Source organism: Podarcis vaucheri (assembly GCF_965113315.1).
Source record: "Podarcis vaucheri genome assembly, chromosome: 5".
Classification (NCBI taxonomy): Eukaryota; Metazoa; Chordata; class Lepidosauria; order Squamata; family Lacertidae; genus Podarcis; species Podarcis vaucheri.
Genome location: NC_138763.1, coordinates 88,687,853 through 88,703,357, shown reverse-complemented (window position 1 = coordinate 88,703,357; position 15,505 = coordinate 88,687,853). Strand labels below are relative to the sequence as shown.

The following is a 15,505-nucleotide window of genomic DNA, read 5'->3' as shown; positions in this document are numbered from 1 at the left end:
TGTAGCCAGAGCAGCCGAAGATGCAGAATTCTACATTCCACCGATCAGATGCATTTAACTAGTTTTGCTGGAGGATGAGAACCCTGAAACATTTGTTTCCTCCGAGCTGGAAAGCCCACCACTTGTCCTCTCGACCCGTGCCCGTCTTGGCTGATTAGAGCATGTCCAGACGAGGTGCGGGCCCCCCTGGGGGATATCATCAATTTGTCCCTTGGCACCGGGACATTCCCAGGGGAACTGAAGGAGGCAGTGGTGCGTCCGCTCTTAAAGAAAACATCATTAGATCCCTTAGATCTATCCAATTACCGCCCAGTTTCGAATCTTCCATTCCTGGGTAAGGTGATTGAGAGAGCGGTTGCTGAACAGCTTGGTAGGTTTCTGGATGAAACATCGGCTCTGGATCCATTCCAGTCCGGCTTCCGCGCTGGTCATGGGACCGAGACGGCTCTGGTCGCCCTAACAGATGATCTTCGTAGACAGCTGGATCGAGGCGGGTCAGGGCTGCTGATTCTTCTAGATCTATCAGCAGCTTTCGACATGGTCGATCACGAACTTTTGGACCACCGCCTCGCCGACGTGGGGATCCAGGGCGCAGTCCTTCAATGGCTGCGCTCGTTTCTCTCTGGTCGGGGACAGAGGGTGGCGCTTGGGGGGGAACTGTCATCCCGCCACTCCTTGGTGTGTGGAGTGCCTCAGGGTGCGATTCTCTCCCCGATGCTTTTTAACATCTTTATGCGCCCCCTCGCCCAGCTTGTCCGGAGTTTTGGGCTGGGCTGCCATCAGTATGCTGATGACACCCAACTCTATCTGTTGATGGATGGCCATCCTGACTCGGCCCCAGACACACTGACCAGATGTCTGGAAGCTGTGGCTGGATGGTTACGTGGGAGCTGGTTGAAGTTAAATCCTTCGAAGACAGAGGTCCTCTGGCTGGGACGGGACGATATGGGATTGAGGGGGCAACTCCCATCTCTTGCGGGGGTGCAATTAGTGCCAGCACCATCCGTTAAGAGTTTGGGTGTAATCTTCGATACCTCCCTCTCCATGGAGGCGCAGATTGCAGCTATAACAAAGGCGGCATTTTTTCATCTCCGCCAAGCTAAGCAGTTGGCCCCTTACCTCTCTCGCCCTGACCTAGCCACTGTGATCCACGCGACGGTCACCTCCAGACTGGATTATTGTAACTCGCTCTACGTGGGGCTGCCCTTGAGACTGACCCAGAAACTCCAGAGGGTGCAGAATGCCGCAGCGAGACTCCTTACGGGGTCTTCGCTGCGGGATCACATTCATCCGGTGCTATACCAGCTGCACTGGCTCCCGGTGGAGTACAGGATCAGGTTTAAGGTGCTGGTTTTAACCTTTAAAGCCCTATACGGCCTAGGACCCTCGTATCTACGGGACCGCCTCTCCTGGTATGCCCCACAGAGGAACTTACGGTCCTCAAATAAAAACATCTTGAAGGTCCCAGGCCACAGAGAGGTTAGGCTGGCCTCAACTAGAGCCAGGGCTTTTTCGGCTGTGGCTCCAATCTGGTGGAACGCTCTGTCACAAGAGACAAGGGCCCTGCAGGACTTGACATCTTTCCGCAGGGCCTGCAAGACAGAGCTGTTCCACCAGGCCTTTGGTCAGGGCGCAGCCTGACTCCCTCCTTCAGCAATCTTTACAATACTTTAGTTTATGGTTGCCATTAATTTTGATTTTAATTAATTCTTATGATGTTTTTATAATGTTGCACTTTTGTTAGCCGCCCTGAGCCCGGCTTCGGCTGGGGAGGGCGGGATATAAATAAAATTTATTAATTTATTATTGTAGATGGGACACGGTGACAATGAAATTGAAAGTGGAAGGTGGACTCCACCCCCACCCCCCACTGCAGATCCTTTAGCTCAGTGTTTCTCAACTTTGGGTCCCCAGATGTTGTTGGACTACAACTCCCATCATCCCTGAGCTCTGACCTTGCTAGCTAGGGATGATGGGAGTTGTAGTTCAACAACATCTGGGGACCCAAGGTTGAGTAAGGCTGCTTTAGCTAGAAGGCCAAGTTACCGTATTTTTCGCACTATTGGACGCACCGGTCCATAGGACACACCTAGATTTGGGGGGGGGTGGAAATAAAGGCCAAAAAAATTTATTCCCCCCCCCGCCAGGCACGAGCTTCCCCCTCCCCCAGAACGGGACCCAGAGCCATGCCGAAGCTGCGCGCAGCTTTGGCATCGCTCTGGGAGCTTGCGGGGCTGGGGGAGGAGGAAGCCCTCCGCCAGCCTCCAAACCATGTCGGGAGACAGCGGGATGGCGCGCTGCGCCTCTCCCGCTGTCCCCCGAGTTTGCGGGGCTGGGCCAGCCTTCTAACCAAGTCGGGGGACAGCGGGAATGGCGTGCTGTGCCTCTCCCGCTGTCCCCCGAGTTTGCAGGGCTGGCAACAGGGAGGAGCAGGCTTCTCCCCCCGCCAGCCTTCTAGCCAAGTCGGGGGACAGCGGCAAAGGCGCGCTGCGCCTCTCCCGCTGTCCCCCGAGCTTGTGGGGCTGGCGGTGGGGCTCTCCTGAAGCCTGGAGAGGGAGAGGGGTCGGTGCACAGGGACCCCCCTCGCTCTCCAGGCTTCAGCGAAAGCCTGCATTCGCCCCATAGGACGCACACACATTTCCCCTTCATTTTTGGAGGGGAAAAAGTGCGTCCTATAGTGCGAAAAATACGGTAGTTAGGAAACCTAAAATCCGGAATGATGTTCAGTCCTCCTCTTCCGGAAGTGTAAACTGGGGGTCTAAAGGAATGTAAATGGCAACATACTCTGTTTGATAGGAAACCACCTTACATTGAGTTAGGCCATTGGTCCATCCAGCTCATTAGGTCTGTTCTGGCTGACAGAAAGTCTCTGGTTTCCTTTCCAGTCCTTTGTGGAGATGTCAGGGATTGAACCCGTGACCATGTGCAGGACCACCGGTCTGTGGCCCCTTCCCCCCGTTCAAGCATTTTGAAATTAAAGTGGGGAGTCTGAGGATTCTCCTGTCTTCCTCCCCACTGGTGGTTGAGGAATAGCTATCTTATTTGACTTTTCAAAGATAACAGTGCAGAGCAGGTTGCTTGCATGCGCGTGCCTGTTGCCTTCCCACGATGCCTAACTTCCCACGATTACCAAACTTAAAACCATGGAGAGACCTGGTCTGAACAAATACATTGGATTCTTATCTCATTATACATGACTAAGCCATTTCTCACCTTCTCACCCCTTGCCTTTTCCTATAAGACCTATTACAGTCGTTAAGAGTCGTCAACAGGCTCATCTCAGCTATCTGCCAATCTCCCATTCCCACCACCCTTCTGAGTAACACCCCTCCCCACCTTCTCACTATATAGAAGGATCTGGCAACTTCTGTTTCAGTGTATCTGAAGAAGTGTGTATGCACACGAAAGCTCATACCAAGAACTAACTTAGTTGGTCTTTAAGGTGCTACTGGAAGGAATTTTTTTATTTTGACTCCTGACTTTGTTGTTGATAGCTGTGGAGGCAAACCCCTAAGGAACCATTTAGCAATGTGTTGGGTCGGGCATCAAATCCATTGTTTCCAAAAAGAGGCTGTTGTGGCCTGGGAACTACAACTTTCACAGTCCATTAGTTTAACTTTATATCCATCACTCTTTTATTGTGAAGCAATACTTCGTCTACCTTTCATGACTCCTTTTGTTTTTCTGTTTCTCTCCTCTGTTTCTATTATTCTTTTCTCGCTTTTTAGAAGGTAAGACCCTCTTCCGCAACCCACAACCTCTACCTTTCGTACTAAAACAGAAGAGCATGGTCATGAGTTGTTGTTGTCATGCCGTGTGCAGACTGTGTGCTGTGCATTTTCCTGTGTGCTGGTTGTGACACTGTACTCACTCCTAAAGTATTAAGATTCACTTAAGGCATTGCCAGCTAGGCTGTGAGGTATGGAGTTGTTTATGAGGTGGTGACATCCACCCCATACTATCTCAAGGCGTGCTAATGTGGATTTAATGATGACAGGCTTCCTGGTGGATGCAAAATCTGCCTCTGGGATTCTTGCTTCTGAAACATATAACCATCTTGATATCTCGGAGTAGGTGTTTGCATTGACACTGCTTTCCCCAAGCAAAGTAAAAATAAAAATTAAAAATTCAGGAAATGCTTCAGAAATGCTTTAGCGACAATTTCAGTTTTGTGAAAGGGAGGCGGCAGTTTGTGAACACTATAGTGGAACTGCCATGTAACTGGAAACAGCTGGGTTTTATTTCCCCCTGAAAAGTACCACTACTACTATTATCACAGGGAGATTAGTATTTATTATTCGACTGCTGATTGTTGTGAATCGAGGAAAGCAGCTGTGTGTGTGCTGGATATCATATGTATTCTTACAGGGGTTTTTCCAGAAGGCTGGCTGCAGCGACAAAAACTGTTCAGTGCAGAATCCGATACAGCTACACCCCAAGCCCTAGGAGCTTGTCCTGGTTTCCCACGGCATTTGAAAAATCCTGCCTTGCATTAAAAATGGCTGGTATTTTTCTTCTGAATGGCTTTCATCAACCCACCCCCATTGTCCATATTTGGGTATTACAAATACTCTTGTTAGGGGAAACCTAGCTTTTTAGGCATTTGGAGTGGATGTGGTTTCTAAAAGAGAGGAGCAGTTCATCCAGCAATATCAAAATGGGTTCAAAGAGAGCATATTGTGTAAGAAGCACCTGTGAAATAGGGGCATCTTCTGAAATGGAAAGGCTTTTGAAAGATGCTCAAGAACAATCCTGACTGTAGCTCCCATTTCCTGTTTAGGAAGCTCCCCCCCCCCATACCTGCAGCATTTAGAATTCATTCTGATATATATTTATCGCTGAACTGCCAAGGTACAGTGGTGCTTCGCAAGATGAAATTAATCCATTCCGCGAGTCTCTTCGTCTAGCGGTTTTTTCATCTTGCGAAGCAACCCTATTAGCGGCTTAGTGGATTAGCGCTATTAGCGGCTATTAAAGGCTTAGCGGATTAGCGGCTAGAAGGCTATTAGCGGCTTAGCGGCTTAGAAAAGGGGGGGGAGCGGGGGAAAATCGGAACACTCGCAAGACGTTTTTGTCTTGCAAAGCAAGCCCATAGGGAAAATCATCTTGCGAAGCAGCTCAAAAACGGAAAACCCTTTCGTCTAAAGGGTTTTCCGTCTTGCGAGGCATTCGTCTTGCGGGGCACCACTGTACTAACTCAACCGATAGCTCTTTCAGAATGAGAGCTTTAGTACTCTGCACTGGGAGCTGCTGTGGAGAACAAAGGAATCCATTCCTGGGCTTTATACCTTTTTAGAAGGAAATGTTGACTAGCCTGAAAAATTCACCCACACCTTCCAACTATTAAGCTGCAAACCAGGAGCTCAATATGGAGTTTTCCCTTGTCTTGTCTGCTATTGACTGGCTTGTATTCATGGACCCACATCTCCCATAGGGCAGCAATGGGGCTTCTTCTGCACATATTAGATTGCAGCCAATATTTCTCTGTGCAGGCTTATAATATTTAATCGGCGTTCTTATATCCTGTTGCTAAGCTTTGCTGCTATAGATTACCTGTCAGTGATGTAATTTCTTGATGTGTCAGAGAGCAGACTAAGAAGGTTGTTATTTATCCTCTCATTGCCTTCCTTTTCCCCCGTCCACACCTAAGACTGTAAACTCAGTAGGACTTGCTTCTGCACAGTCAAGTATATGATTGCACTGTAAGACAACTAACAGATTTTCTTTTGCATGGCTATGCGAACATTTTAAGTCTGACCATTTGAAAGGAATTCTACTTGAAATTTTCTACTTGCAGTCAAAGCCAAAAGCACATATAGTCTTACCTTGGTTCTCGAACATAATCCGTTCCGGAAGTCCATTCAAATTCCAAAAACATTCAAAAACCAAGGCACGGCTTTTAATTGGCTGCAGGAGCTTCCTGTACTCAATCAGAAGCTGTAGAAGCCACGTCTGATATTCAGCTTCCAAAAAACATTCACAAACTGGAACACTTACTTCAGGGTTTGCGGCATTCGGGAGCCAAAATGTATGAGTACCAAGGCGTTCGAGAACCAAGGTACGACTGTATTGCTAAGATTGTACCATTGCAGAATGCACGTGTGTCTACGTTGAAATATTCTCCCATGTCACATAAACCCATACCCTCCCAAAAATTTCCAATGAAAATAAGGACACCCTATTCAATAATAGGGGACGCGGGTGGCGCTGTGGGTTAAACCACAGAGCCTAGGACTTGCCGATCAGAAGGTTGGCAGTTCGAATCCCCGCGGCGGGGTGAGCTCCTGTTGCTTGGTCCCTGCTCCTGCCAACCTAGCAGTTCGAAAGCACAACAGTGCAAGTAGATAAATAGGTACCGCTCCGACAGGAAGGTAAACGGCGTTTCTGTGTGCTGCTCTGGTTAGCCAGAAGTGGCTTAGTCATCCTGGCCACATGACCCGGAAGCTGTATGCCGGCTCCCTCAGCCAATAAAGCGAGATGAGCGCCGCAACCCCAGAGTCGGTCATGACTGGACCTAATGGTCAGGGGTCCCTTTACCTTTATATAATAATAATAATAATAATAATAATAATAATAATAATAATAATAAGTCAGTTTGTGCTCCTTTTGTCCTGGGGGGGGGGTGTAATTTGAATTTTGAAGACAGGGGAACGATACTGTGCTTTTTCTCTCTGCGTGATTCTATTCTGATTAGTTCCCAGAGAGAAAATCCCCGAGCTGCAAACGGGATACCTTCTTCAGATTAATCCTTGTTGCCCTTTTGATTTTAACCTGTAACCATCTAGATGCTGTGTAGTGTCTTACGAGCAGACTCCATGGGTTTACCCCTCCCTCCCATTTTAGTCTGCAGTATGTGAATTAGATTCCTAGAAGGTGTTCCGCTCTAGTTGGCTGTATGCTCTCCAAAGATTCTGGTACCAAGAGACGTTAGAGAGCCTATACGTGGTGACTAACTTAGCAGTTGTGTCAGAAAGTTGGGCTTGGTGTGGTTCCTTCGAGCGTTGCCTTTTTTGGTAATAAAATGCAGATATGGCTCAGGCTCTCCAGACTATATCACTTCATAGATATTATGCTGGCAAGTCATCTGTATAAAGGGGCCATATTATTTTGCATCAAGTGAGAGCTTGAAAGGCCAGTAATGTTGCCTTTACCTGAAAACTTGCTTCTCTGCCAGTGGTGTAGCGTGGGGGGGGCGGGGGGGCGGCCGCACCAGGCGCAACATCTGGGGGTTAGGATTAGGGGGCGCAAATCCACGGGTTAGGGGGCGCAAATTACTTGCCTTGCCCCGGGTGCTGACAACCCACGCTACGCCACTGTTCTCTGCCATGGCACAGGGAAAGGGTCCTTGTAACTCCTTCCTCCTCAGCATGAACCAACACAAACTTGGGCAGACCTTTCAGATTAGGCCGCTTCCCCTCTGAAATCGGCTAAGAATTCCTGAAGCATCTCTAATACCTGCGGACGACAAGCTACACACCGCCAAGCACCTGTGGAGCATAAGTTTCAGATATAGCTTCTGTTGTTGGGGAGGTGTTGATGGAGAATCACCTTCACCTGCATGTTGGCGCATGCAGTGGAAAGCACCTGAGGTGCATTGTAAGAGGGGTCCGTGTCCTTGGGTTTGGAGGAGGACCAGTCTGGGAAACAGAGTGAACCCCTGGCCAGCCAGTTCCTTAGAGGAATAGTTGCATTTTTAAACAATTAGAAACCAATCAATCTTTTACATTCCTCCTTTGATCGTACTACCTACTTCCAAAGGCTCTTTTCCTGTGAAACAAGTATGTTAAAGCTGCATTTCTTGCTATTGTTGCTTGCAGTGTATATCATATTGCTGATCTTGCCCAGGCATGAGTCTCTCTATGAATTGTTTGCTTGTCACTTTGGGTTGCCTTGGGCAAGATAAAGCAACTAACTAACCAGTGGCATTGGGGGGAGGGGGGCACAGACCAGGAAGTGACAACGGAAGGACTCTTTTTTTCTTATCTCTGTGGCTGCGATCTCCTGGGTGATATTGTTAGGTAGTTGAATGCGCATGCGTACTCCGTCCATTTCTCTCCCACCCACCTCCACCTCTGCGTGGCCCGGGGAGTTGGCAAACCATGCTACGACACTGTAACTAACTGAGAGATAATACAGTGGTACCTCGGGTTACATAAACTTCAGGTTATACACTCCGCTAACCTAGAAATAGTGCTTCAGGTTAAGAACTTTGCTTCAGGATAAGAACAGAAATCGGGCTCCGGCAGTGCAGCGGCAGCAGGAGGACCCATTAGCTAAAGTGGTTCTTCAGGTTAAGAACAGTTTCAGGTTAAGTACGGACCTCCAGAACGAATTAAGTACTTAACCCGAGGTACCACTGTATAGTAAGAAGCAGAAGATTTGGGGTTTTTGGGAAAGCTTATAATGTGACGTTGCAGTTCATAAGTAATCAGTTAGTTATGATTCTGCAAAATGAGCCTCTGAATATTTTTGTAAATTTATTTGTGTATTTTAGGGGATTTTAAATGTAATCAGTATGAACTGCATGAATTAGAAGGATGAATGGAAGCTGGAATTAAAGGTGGGCTTGATGAGATTGCAAAAAAAGGAAAATAGGAAATAAATAGGAATTTGTTTTAAGCGAAACATCAGGCTTCAAAAAGTAACACTTCTTGGAAGATATGTCATATTCTAGGTCAGAGGTGCCCATTTTCCTAGAAGTACCCTGATAACTCCTGTGGTCACATCTGTAATCGTGATGTCGGTCTACTTGTCATATATCGAGAGGCAGAGGGAGTGGAATATGAGAACTCTGGGGACAGGGGTATTTTGGGGCAAAAACTTCTGCCGCACCCGTGGGAGCAGTAAGAATCTTCCCCCACTTCCCCATCTCCACCCACCCATCTGTGCTACTTGGCTGGCCATCTGGTTAGACCGAGCAGTCATATAACTATTATCGCTGCAGAGCATATGTGAATGTGTATGACTGAGAGTGCCTGAATGGATGAATGAATAAATCCTTTTTTTGAAAAAACGCACCTGGTACCATGGCCTTGACACCTGTGCTTTCCTCCTCCGAACCTGGGTTGCATCCATGACACCTGTGTTAGATTACAGCAAACTGGGGATGTCAGGGGCTCAGGAACAGAGGTACAGGGGAGAGAGGAAATGGAGAGCGAAGGGGAAGAATCTGAGGGCAGCGTAGGGGAGTATGACAGTGGCCCGAGAGATTCCATGAGCTTCTCCAGTGAATCAGAAGATTCCCAGAAGGAGGCGCCGATGGTCAGGGCAAGGGGGGTCCCAGAGGAGACACACCAGAAACAAGGGGCCAGCGGGGACTCCCAAAGCAGCAGCGGGAGATCAGGACCAGCTTCTCCACCAGAGCGTAGTGGGGGGGGGAGAGTCCCATGTGTCAGGGCCAGCGTCTCCTCCAGCAGGGAAAGAAGATGAGTCAGGGCTGACCACGCCTCTATCGGAGTGTGGGGGAACGGAGGGGAGGTCAGGTCCAGCTAGCCTCCCCGAAGGGGGAAGCAGTGACAGGAGCAGTGTAACGGTCAGGAGGAAGGTTGCTGGCTGGGCGCGCGTGCCAAGTTCGAATGTACAGGCGCGTGGGACAGCAGAAAGCCCGGATCGGGAACCAGGTCCTAAAGCCCGCCGGAGGCAGGGGGAAGATTCAGGGGACTCGGCGTCAGAAGAGTCTAGGAAGGGCGAGACCCCAGCTGACAGGCGGAACCAGAGGAGGAAAGAGCAGAGGAAGAGGTGGAGCAAGGCTAGAGTCTTAAACTGGTGTCTGGGGGGAGGAGATTCAGACGGAGCTTCGGCGGTCTAGAGTTTCAGACGTAGAGCTGCACGCTGCGGCTGTTAAAGCGAAACTGAACTTCAATAAAGACTTTTGTATATAACAACGAACTGGCGTTGGTCCTTTGTGAGCTGGGACCTCGGGCAGCTCTGACAGGAGCTATTCCACTCTCCTAGCGGGCGTCGAAAAATGGAGAATGCATGCAGAGAATTGTGTGGTGGTTTCATTATTCTTTTTTTAAGATTAAATATTTAACATTTAGGGTAGTTCTGAAAAGCCGATATCTCATTCTGGAGTTGCTGTTCGCTTGGGAAATAAAACCTTAAAACAATGCATGCTGCGACTTTCTGCATTTTGAGTGACAGGAATGTGTCTGATACTTAACGTAAAGCCGTTGGTTCTTCCACGAGTTGTGCTTCACTTTGTGTTTTTGCCGTTGCACCCATACCTGCAATTTGTGGGACATGATTAAGATAATCTGCCTTTCCTCCCCTCTTTCTAAAAGGATACAGAAGCTATGAAGAGAGCATTGGCCTTAATAGATTCCAAGCTGAACCAAGCCAAGGGCTGGCTTAGAGACCCCAACGCTCCAGCAGGTAACATTAAGTCCTTGCTGCTATTGATCAAAATTGGACCCACACTTAGGATGGGAAGGCCAAAAATTCTGCACTAAGGACAATTCTGTACCAAGAATATGCAATCTGCATAAATCAAGCCCTCCCCCCCATCCAATATACACCAAGCTTATTTTTATTTTTCCATAACATATTTTGCTCTTGTAAATAGTTGGGAAGGGCAAAGAGCTATCCAGGACACGGAAGAGTCATCTCTGGAAATACTCCTTAGCTCTGTCCTCTCCCCAACCTTTGAGTAACTGGCATGACCTACACTCTCTTGAGCCTGAATTTGAAGTCCTGTGTGTCACCTTTTTAAACAGCTAGCACTCTTAGCACTGTTATTGTTATGTACTGAAGTTCTCACCCTGGGCCAGCAGGGGGATACTGTAGATAGTTTTCACTCAGGTCCACATATGCAAATAAGGGATTGAAAGTGACGTTCAATTATTGGATAGTTACAGAAAGTGTTACAGTTGCGTTGTAGTGGAGCTCTATATAAGCAGGCTGGCTGAACCCTTCAGTTCAGTTCTGTTCTGGCCTGTGAATAAACAAGAGCTGTTTGAAGAATCGCCGTGTCGTCTGATATGTTCACCCACAACTGAACAGTTATTATCATTAAAATGAAAGCTGAGATTCTTGGGATGCTGAACAACAAGCTATAAGCTAGTCTGTGATGTGATAACTCAGTTACAGCATTACTGTGGTACTCCAAATGGAAGCTCTTAAGACACTGTTCTTTCAAATATTAATGCAAAACAAATTGATTCTATGCTAAGTGGTTTGGAAAGCTTTGCTTATCTTACCATCCAAATTATTTAGTTCGGAACCCTTCCCAAATTAGTATTCTGGTACAGCTGCTCTTCTTGGAAAGATGTCGCATATTTATTACCGTACTAGCAGAGCTCTGCTGTTCCAAAATGTGTCCTACATTAAAATAAGCATACAAGGGTGGAACACTGTAACTGATAAAGTTTTATGCTGCCTCTGCATCTTGACTTGGTTATGTTGGCTCTTGAGAGCATTGATCAGATTTGCATCTGTATTTTATTCACTGAAACCCGTAAGAAAAGCCTATAAAAGTGCAGTGTCTATGTCATGCCATCATGAGTTAACTTCATGAAACGTTGCTGGATTTGGATTGTGAAGAATCTTGTTTATTTTCCTTTCCACATATAAAGTAAAGATGTTGCTTTGGACAGGAGATCAAACTAAACTGGCCAGCACGGGCATATGCTCCACCACTGGATGTGCTACAGACACATGCTATGGGGCTAGGCCAGAGGTCTGCAACCTTTAAGACAAAAAGAGCCACTTGGACCCGTTTCTGAAGAAAAAAAAAACTGGGAGCTGCAAAACCATTGCAACATTTAAAACAAATATATCTCCGGAGCCGCGATCTGACAGCGGGCGGGAAGGTGACGTCAGGACAGTGCATGACTAACGCACACACCGCCCCCATGCGACGTCACAGCCAGTACAGCGCCCGCCACAGTGAGGAGTGTCGGGGCGCACAATGCGCCTCCTCCCCTCGCTAGTATCCGCCCCGGAGCCGCAGCAAAGATGTAAAAGAGCCACATGCGGCTCCGGAGCCGCGGGTTGCAGACCTCTGGTATAAGCAAACTTCCAGTTTAGCTGGAGGCCCGGGTACATTTCACATGCTCTGAACCAGTGTTTCCCCAGCTTGGGCCTCCAGCTGTTTTTGGACTACAACTCCCATCATCCCTAGATAGCCAAGTCAGGGATGATGGGCGTTGTAGTCCAAAAACAGCTGGAGACTCTGCTCTAAAGCAAAAGTAGCTTACCTGTGGCCTTCAAGGTGCTGTTGGACTTCAGCTCCCATCAGCTCTAGCCAGCATGACCAATCAAGGTTGGCCCAAGACATTTTGCTACCCAAAGCAAAGGATGGCATGGTGCCCCAGTCCCATGGCATGTACCAAAGCTCATCAGACTGGTAGACTTGTACTTCAAGACAGGCAGTGGAACAGCATACCGTATTTTTCGCTCTATAAGACGCACCAGACCACAAGACGCACCTAGTTTTTGGAGGAGGAAAACAAGAAAAAAAATATTCTGAATCTCAGAAGCCAGAACAGCAAGAGGGATCGCTGCGCAGTGAAAGCAGAGGTCCCTCTTGCTGTTCTGGCTTCTGGGATAGCTGCGCAGCCTGCATTAGCTCCATAAGATGCACACACATTTCCCCTTACTTTTTAGGAGGGAAAAAGTGAGTCTTATAGAGTAAAAAATACAGTATTTCACAACACTGGGAGGCAGCACGAAAACCTAGGCTGTGCAGGAAAGGCTACATGGCATACACAACTGTGTTCCAATGCCACTCCACTGCTATCTCCCCACCAGTTGCCCAGTTCTACCCAATGGTAGCGCCACACCTGTGGCTGACAGTCAGGGATGCTGGGAACTGTAGTCCAACAACATCTGGAGGACCTCCAGGAGATGGCGCTATCGCAGTTGTAAAGATTGCTGTACATGCCGAAGAACAGAAACATATGGAAATTTTTGAGAAGTGTGTGTATCATTCTTTCTCTAAAATTATGCAGGAGGAAAATAACTCCCACTTTAGTCTTAGCATTGAAATTAATTGGGTTCTAGTGGCGTGCATTATACCTAATCCGATGAAATGATATGCCTGTTTCTAGAACAACGTTACCCTCCTGCAAGTACGCTGTTATATTACGATGGATTATATTTCTTGCACAACACATTCAGTAATTTTCTCTGGCGTAAATAATGCATTAGTCTTCATTGTCTGCATTCCCACATTCTTGCTTCCTAGGAGACTCTGGTGAGCAAGCCATAAGGCAGATCCTGGATGAAGCAGGGAAAGTTGGAGAGCTCTGTGCAGGCAAAGAACGCAGAGAGATTCTAGGAACCTGTAAAATGCTTGGCCAGTTGACTGACCAAGTGGCTGATCTTCGAGCTAGGTAAACATCTTCTCGCTAACTCAATACATTTAACCCTGGGACTATGAAATAGCAATCCTGCCGTTCTAAGAAAGCAACACAAATGATAAATTAAATGTCTTTATTTTGCCAACGTGCTAATAGTGGTGGACATCATGTTTCTGTGAGTAGTCTCTGCCCTGCATTCTGCCCCACCTGCCTCCATAATTTTCATGGAGGATCCCTGTAATTCAGTTCATGCACAGTTTTGTCTTGCCAAAGCTTTCTCTTCCTTCTGTGCTATTTCTTCCTCCACTCGTTCAGGAAACCCAAATGCACAAGTGATTGTGGGTTGAATCCACCTAAGGCATATTCAGTTGTAGAAATCAAATTGAAACCTATTTGACTTCAGTGGGGCTACATTGCTCTGTTGATTACAACCTTCTGTGTATTAAAACACTGAGCAGTTGTTGTTTTGTTCTTCTTTTAAATAATGTGATCTGATGCATTATCACGTCAACATCCCTTTTGGTTATTTGGAAGATCTCATATTTGCTAATGTTGACTTGGGTGTGCATCGTCTCCCGTTTATTTAAAGGAGCATAGACCTTTCCCAATTTTAAAGGGAAGTGCTTATGTGCACATTCTTCCATTTAAAAATAAAGACGGCTTTGTGTTGGGGAGAAGTGACTGAATCGTGCAGGTGCCCTTTTTAAAATTCTGGCCCTTAATGCTTATTTAGTTCCTCATTTAAGGGTCTTTCTGTTTTGATTTCACATTTGCATAATAGTTCTGATCTTAACTACACTCTGGGATACATGAATTTTCACATGACTTGCTAGCCTTCTGTCGTTTCTGGTTGCCACTGAAACCTCTCCTCCACCTGGTGTACTGTGTCTGCCAGAGAACTCATGAAAGAGCAGGGGAATTTTAAATTATTATGCGACTTGGAGCTGGCAGAAGCGGCATGAGCATTATGCTCATTTAATGTCACGCTGAGAACCCTTCAGGGGGACTTGTCGTTGATGAACTGATGAGTGGATATGTGGAGGCCTGATTGTACTGCCTAGACAAAAATACGCTTATGCTTTCATATCTGGATTGGAGAATGGATCCCGGTGTCTTCAAAACTTGCTTTCCAATTAAGCCAAAGTAATTTTAACAATTCAACATGCATGAAATGCTTCCTTTGAATTTTAGCTTTATTGGCAGCAAATGGGCAGCTTTCACTGAGTGGTTTATTAATCAGCATTGTGACAGCACACCAAGTACGTTGTCCTCTGCAAATTTCATTGCAGCAAGGAAAAGAGAACAAAGTGCAGTCTGAAATGAACGGATTGTAGTCTGAAAGGTGGTTCAGGCAGGAGTAACACCAATTCCCTGCCCCGGGCATTGAGGCCCCCAGCTTTCAGGGGTAGAGACAACTTCCCCCCTTCTTTGCAGTTCTTGCTTGCATCCTACAATACTACTTCTTATATAAATCAGCAGCAACTACTGAGCTATTGGGATGCAGGTGGCGCTGTGGTCTAAACCACTGAGCCTCTTAGGATTGTCGATCTGAAGGTCAGCGGTTTGAATCCCCGCGACGGGGTGAGCTCCTGTTGCTCGGTCCCTGCTCCTGCCAACCTAGCAGTTCAAAAGCATGTGAAAAATGCAAGTAGATAAATAGGTACCGCTCTGGCAGGAAGGTAAACAGCGTTTCCATACGCTGCTCTGGTTTTGCCAGAAGCGGCTCAGTCATGCTGGCTACATGACCCGGAAAAACTGTCTGTGGACAAACACTGGCTCCCTTGGCCTGTAAAGTGAGATGAGTGCTGCAACCCCAGTGTCTGCGACTGGACTTAACTGTCAGGGGTCCTTTACCTTTACTGAGCTATTATATGGGATTAGTTAAGTCAGTAGTCTATAACTGCAAGAGTGTGTTGGGTTTTATGTGCCTTTCTTTCCCCTTGAACAGAGGACAAGGTGCTACACCGCTAGCCTTGCAGAAGGCTCAGCAAGTGTCCCAAGGCTTGGATTTACTCACAGCAAAAGTGGAAAATGCAGCTCGCAAGCTGGAGGCTATGACCAACTCTAAGCAGGCAATTGCAAAGAAAATTGATGCCGCTCAGGTAATCGCAGTCCAAATGATCCCTCCCAGTTCCGCTGAACCGTGATGGGTCCTGGTAAACTAGCCTACAAGTTAGTTCTTACATTGGGTCCTCCTTCAGTTG

General features: G+C 47.3%; 1 protein-coding gene across 2 annotated transcripts in view; it reads left to right on the top strand.

The window, feature by feature from the left end:
• VCL (vinculin) overlaps window positions 1-15,505 on the top strand; it is an 85,369-nt gene that overhangs the window by 42,000 nt on the left and 27,864 nt on the right. For both annotated transcript variants that reach the window (XM_082223567.1, XM_082223568.1), the window contains exons 7-9: window positions 10,284-10,374; window positions 13,187-13,334; window positions 15,250-15,403. In XM_082223567.1, the coding sequence (XP_082079693.1) occupies window positions 10,284-10,374; window positions 13,187-13,334; window positions 15,250-15,403 (393 nt within the window). The remainder of the gene's footprint in view (window positions 1-10,283; window positions 10,375-13,186; window positions 13,335-15,249; window positions 15,404-15,505) is intronic.